The sequence below is a fragment of the Euwallacea similis genome, unplaced genomic scaffold, assembly GCF_039881205.1.
Source record: "Euwallacea similis isolate ESF13 unplaced genomic scaffold, ESF131.1 scaffold_50, whole genome shotgun sequence".
NCBI classification, from domain to species: domain Eukaryota; kingdom Metazoa; phylum Arthropoda; class Insecta; order Coleoptera; family Curculionidae; genus Euwallacea; species Euwallacea similis.
Window position 1 is genome coordinate 134,993 of NW_027098675.1, and position 6,494 is coordinate 141,486.

Consider the following 6,494-nt stretch of genomic DNA (forward strand, 5'->3'; position numbering starts at 1 on the left):
TTTGAATTTGCATAACCTCATAATCCCGATTTCCATTTGATACCTTAAATGGTCGTTAGTTGTATGAGATTGATGCGACTTATTTACTTTGGTTTATGCTCGATTTATGCACATTAAAGAAGTCGAAACTAGTTAATTTCTCTAGTCGTACCTCTGTTTGAATCACGTAAATTGATTTATTTTAACGCCACGTTATCAATAGTAATTAAAAATGACCACTAGAGCTCAAAAAGAAAAAATTTCAAAACGATCCGAAATGGAACTAGGCTCAGCAGAGTCTCTTAGCGAGAACGATGAATTTAGAGAACTTTTGCACGCTCGCAGAATTTTAACTAAACGTTTATCCCGTTTTGAACAGTACCTTCGTGAAAACAGAGATATTCAAGAAACAGTTCAATTAGAAATCCGCCTCAAGAACGTGGAGGAGGACTATAATCAGTTCGATAAAGTACAATCTCGTCTAGAATTTTTAAGCTTAAACGAAGAAGAACAACGGATTGAAATCGAATCAGCCTACTTTAATTTAATTTCAGAATTAAAGCAGTTAATAAATTCAATTAGCAAAAATCAAAATAGTACTAATACTCATTTAGGAAAACAAAATTCACCAAGAGGTCTAGGAAAATTACCGGATTTAGGCTTACGTTCATTTTATGGCAATTATGAAACTTGGTTCAGTTTCAAAAACATATTTGATTCCTTAGTCCATAGCAGAACCGACTTGAGTGAAACAGAAAAATTGTTATATCTAAAATTATGTTGTAAAGGCGATGCGCTAAATCTCATAGACTCTCTCGACATAACTCCCGATAATTATACAATCGCTTTAAATCTGTTACAAAAAAGATATGAGAATAAAAAGGCAGTTATTAACATTCACGCTAAAGGCTTAGTTCTTAATTTACCAAACGCGAATAAAGGATCATCTGTAAATATTAGAAAATTAATAGATGCAGTTCAGCAACATAAATCATCATTAGGAAAATTAAAATTACCCGTGGATCAATGGGATGTTTTGTTGATACCGATAATATTAAACAAACTGGATGATAGTACTAATCAGGAGTGGGAGCGGAAACAATGTAATACTGAATTGCCGACTGTTGATCAATTAATGGAATTTTTAACCGAAAAATGTCGTTCGTTGGAAGCGGTTCGCGGCTTCTCAACCGTACATTCAAATAAACATGATAGGGATAGAATGCAAAACAAAGGCCACGAGAAAAGAAACGAATCACATCAGTTTAAGAATTATTCGTATTCTTTGACCGAAAAAATCAATAAGTGTTACATCTGTACTGAAAATCATTTCATTCATCAATGTCCTCGTTTTATCCAATTATCAGTGTCGGACAAATATAACGAAATTCGAAGACATAAATTGTGTAGCAACTGTTTACGTCCAGGGCATCTGAAACAGGAATGTAGATCAAGAGGATGCAAAAAATGCAACCAAAAACATAATAGCACGTTACATATAGAGAAACGTTCAGGAAGTGAACATGTTCAAAATTCTAGCAACAGCAGCACTAATGAACCTTCCTCATCATTAACTGAACATGAATCATCGATCAGTTCTCCATCTAATCCTTCGGCTCACGATGTATCTAGAAGGTATGGAGAATCCAAACAATCTACAGTTCTAACAATCGGCCAAAGTAACGCGGTCACGTACGATACGGAAAACAATCCTTTGGCATTATCATCGTTAGGTATTGATAAAAATCAAGTACTACTATCTACGGCTACCATTCTCATCTCAGACAGAAAAGGAAATTGGCATAAATGCAATGCCTTACTCGATTGCGGAAGCCAGTCAAATTTAATGACAGAAAACTTCTGCAGAAAGTTAAACTTAAGTCCCCAAACAATTGACCTTTCATTATCAGGTATCAGTCAAATTGTCACAAAGATTAATCAGCGAGTGCACACGAAAATAAAATCCAGGTTCAACCAATATGAATCTAACATAGCATTTTTGGTTTTACCCATTCTTACCGAAAATCTACCCTCATTTAGATTTCCCAGTTCGGTACTTCAAATTCCAACAAATATCAATCTAGCTGATGAAAAATTTAATGAACCAAAACAAATTGATGTTTTATTAGGGGTAGATATATTTTATAATCTATTAGGTTCGGGTAAACTTAAATTAGGAAAGGGATTGCCAATGTTACAAGAAACCTCTTTAGGCTGGGTAATATCGGGCAATTTAATATGCAGAGAATCTCAAAGTCGGAAAGTAGTGTGCAACCTTGCGACTAGTATTTCAAATAAAACATTAAATGATTCGTTGACGAAATTCTGGCAGATTGAAGAGTTTGAAAATGTTAAATTCCTATCAAAGGAAGAAAATTATTGTGAGGAATATTTTAATCAAACTACAACCCGCGACATGGACAACAGTTTTGTCGTAAGGTATCCGTTCAATAATCAAACAGATTTTAGTCTGGGTGACTCCAAATCGAATGCCCTAAAACGGTTAACAAATGTAGAGAAAAGGTTAGAAAAGGACAAGGACCTCAAGAAGCAGTACGTAGAATTTATGACGGAATATGAGAACTTAGGCCACATGACGCTTCAAGGACCCATTGAAAAGGACATCTCTATTCCAAACAATTCTTATTTTTTACCCCACAGTGCGGTACTAAAGAATTCTATTACCACGAAGTGTCGCGTCGTTTTTGATGCAAGCTGCAAAACAAGTTTAGGAATTTCCCTGAATGACACGCTTTTGGTAGGACCAGTAGTACAAGATGACTTGTACTCAATTTTGATACGTCTAAGACTTCGCAAAATTGTTTTGAGCGCGGACATCAAAATGATGTACCGATGTATAAAAATTCATGAGGAAGAACGTAACTTCCAAAAGATACTATGGCGAGCAAATCTTAATGATCCGATTAATGTGTATAAACTCAACACGGTAACGTATGGCACATCGAGTGCACCCTTTCAAGCCACACGTTGCTTGATAGAATTGGCCGAGCGCAACAAAGACAGGTATCCACGAACAGCAGAAATAATTAAACGTTCGTTCTACATGGATGACCTGTTGGTTAGCATTGATTCGGAAACAGATGCATTGCAAATTTATAGGGAACTAGACGATATTTTAAGTCAAGCTAATTTTAAATTGAGAAAATGGTCGTCCAACAGTAACATAGTTCTAAACAGTATCCTACAAGCAAACAGTAACGAAAATCACGACAATTTAATTCTACCTCATGAAGATAAACATATAAAAACTCTTGGAATCAGCTGGGATCCTAAACAAGATACTCTAAAATATTCAGTAAATATTAAATACGAGCCATCCCGTGTTACCAAAAGGACTATTCTTTCAAAAATTTCGCAGATCTTTGACCCGCTTGGGTTGATCGGTCCCGCATTAACTAGGGCCAAGTTAATCATTCAAGCTCTATGGAAATTACATATCGGTTGGGATCAAGCGGTCCCGAATGACCTAAGACAGATTTGGGAGGAATTCTCGAATGAACTGGAGTGCCTCAATGAATACAAGATCGATAGGCTTGTAATTCCAACAAAGACGGCCCATATAAGATTGTACGGATTTTCTGATAGCTCCGAAAAGGCTTACGGAGCCTGTATTTACGTGGCCTCGGAGGATGAGTCAGGTAGTCGCGAATTACGACTGTTGACAGGAAAATCAAGGGTAGCTCCAGCTAAAAAATTGACCTTGCCTCGACTTGAGCTTCTAGCGGCCCACCTTTTAGCCAAACTAATGAATACGGTAAGACAAATTTTAGACATACAAATATCAGACGTACGATACTTCACGGATTCTAGTATTGTTTTGGCATGGTTGAAAATTGATCCTGCTCACCTTAAGACCTTTGTTGCCAATCGAGTGGCAAAAATTAATGAATTGACCAAGATAACGGAGTGGGCTCACGTGCCAAGCAAGGCCAACCCTGCAGATGTAATATCGAGAGGATTGAGCCCAAGGGAATTGCTGGGATGTGATCTTTGGTTTCACGGTCCCGAATTTTTAAAGAAAAACACATCAAGGACGGAAGCGAACTTAGATAGCCATGAGGTTCCCGTCGATGTCTTGCCCGAATTAAAAAATAATCATACCACAGTATATAAAACAACGAGTGTAAATAGCAACAACTACGGACTTAACATTTTTGATAGATTTTCTACCTTCTTCAAACTGCACAGAGTAGTAGGTTACATATGCAGACTTAAAAATCGATGCCGCAAAGTGATGAATAAGTCAACAGCCTTGACAGTTGAAGAATTAAACGAGTCACTGCTTTTATTAGTAAAATTGGTTCAACGGGATAGCTTCGAAAAGGAAATTTCCGACTTATCCAAAAGTAAAAAACTCCCAAGCGAAAGTAAAATTTTGAATCTAAACCCATTTCTCGATTCAGAAGGAATACTTCGAGTCGGGGGACGTTTAATAAATTCACAATTTAATTTTGAACAACAACACCCTATTATATTACCGTATAAACATAAATTCACTGACTTGATAATACAGAATGAGCATATGAAACATCTCCACGCGGGAGTTCAAAACTTGCTTTCGATAATTCGCCTCAGATTTTGGATAATAAACGGAAAAAATGCAGTTAAACGTAACCTTAGTAGATGTATAAGATGTTTTAGAGTAAAACCGAAACCTTCGAAATTTTTAATGGGTTCCCTTCCGACCGCAAGGGTAACGCCTTCACGACCTTTTTCAAATTGCGGAATCGATTATGCAGGGCCTATACTCATAAAGGAGGGTACGCTGCGTAGAGCCAAATCCGTAAAAACTTACATATGCATTTTTGTTTGTTTTGCCACGCGTGCAGTACATATCGAACTGGTTAAAGATCTTTCGACCGATAGCTTTTTGAATGCTTTGGAAAGGTTCTGTTCCAGACGAGGAAAACCAACAAACATACATTCAGACAATGGTTCTAACTTTGTAGGGGCCAATAATTATTTTATCGAACTCTATAACTTAATAAATAATGAATCACACATTAACGCCACAACTACATTTTTAGCCAATCTCAAACGACATAAACGACTATGCACCCTTAACTCCCGCGCATTTCCTTATTGGTGACTCGTTGGCAAGTTTACCACAACCCGACTACCAGAACGCCGTTATCTCTCGCTTATCTCATTACGAACGACTTCAACAACTCCAGCAGCATTTTTGGAATAGTTGGTCCAGAGACTATTTGACAAATTTGCAAACTCGATGTAAATGGAAGAACACTGTAGATAAAACCATAGATATTGGAGCATTAGTTTTACTGGTGGAACACAATACTGCCCCACTGCGCTGGATTTTAGCTCGAGTTGTCGAACTCCACGAAGGAAAGGATCATGTGATACGTGTAGTGTCAGTGCGCTTACCCAGTGGAACTATATCGCGAAGATCATTGTCGAAAATATGCCCATTGCCCATGAATAACAAATAACTCTTTGTAAATAATTTAAAAGGTAACGACCTTTTAACGGGGCCGGCATGTTAGGGCTTGTGTAGGGGACAGAATTCCCGATAATTAATTTAATGTATTAGTTCGATAAGTTGTATTCTTCATAAGCCTAGTATTAAATGTGTGACTAGTATGTAAGAAATCCGTGTGCTACGCCTATGGACATTACTCGTTTCTCTTGCCACTTTGTCCGTATGACCAGATGTTGATTCGCATTTTGTTTGATCTTAGACTAACTGTGTAATAAAACTCCTCGCCGACCTTTTGTGCGTACTAGAATTTAGACACGTTCTCGATGCTGGTCATAAACGCCCTCCAATAAAACCCAATTATATTGTTAAAGTTAGGCAAGTCACAAGGACAAATCTAGAAGAAGCGCCGATGATGACCTCTTAGTTTCTGGTACGCCTATGTACGGTTACCATTAACTTTAGTATTTAAGATTTTGCAAGAAGAAAAATCTCTCTCTTCTTGTGCGTCTCCGTCGACCCTTAACTCCGTACTTTGCACGTTACTCGTACGCGATTACTTTACACACGGTTCCTATACACGGTTAATTACTACACTAATTAACTTGTCACGAAAAGTTGTTATTTCTTTGCTACATTACTCGAAGTTGTTAGTGAATAATAAACCTTTGTTACCGTTAGAAAAGGGTTTTGTTTTCATTTGCACGAACACGGTGTCTCTGAGACCGCGAACTCAGGGTGGTCCTTCGCAAGCATCCAGTCCATTGCTTACTAGACGTATCAAGAATTAGGCCATGTCTAATCAACATCTTGGTACCACGATCCACGAATAAACAGTTTGGTCCTTCGAGCCGGATCAACATTTTTGGTCCTACGAGCCGGATCAACAAGTAGACATAGGTCAAATAAACCGGGTAAATATTAAAAGTTTGCATGCTCCGCGCTCGGAAATTTCTGGTCTGATTACGCCGAGTTACCACTCAAAATGTTCCTCTAGACTAGCTCTATCCAACGGTGGGATCAGTCGTGGGATTATTTTGATGAATTCCTGAGAAAA

The 6,494-nt window shown here is 37.7% G+C and overlaps 1 protein-coding gene across 1 annotated transcript; it reads left to right on the top strand.

The window, feature by feature from the left end:
• Positions 1-256: 256 nt before the first annotated feature.
• LOC136418955 (uncharacterized) lies at positions 257-5,450 on the top strand. The gene is made up of 2 exons (XM_066405163.1): positions 257-4,291; positions 5,028-5,450. The coding sequence occupies exons 1-2, from the start codon at positions 257-259 to the stop codon at positions 5,448-5,450; spliced, it is 4,458 nt and encodes a 1,485-aa protein (XP_066261260.1).
• Positions 5,451-6,494: the final 1,044 nt, after the last annotated feature.

Excerpts from the sequence above, each read along its gene's own strand:
- LOC136418955 (XM_066405163.1), top strand. The coding sequence starts at position 257 with ATGGAACTAGGCTCAGCAGAGTCTCTTAGCGAGAACGATGAATTTAGA. Across the intron at positions 4,292-5,027 it reads ACGAGTCACTGCTTTTATTA|CCAATCTCAAACGACATAAA; the intron begins GTAAAATTGGTT and ends CTACATTTTTAG.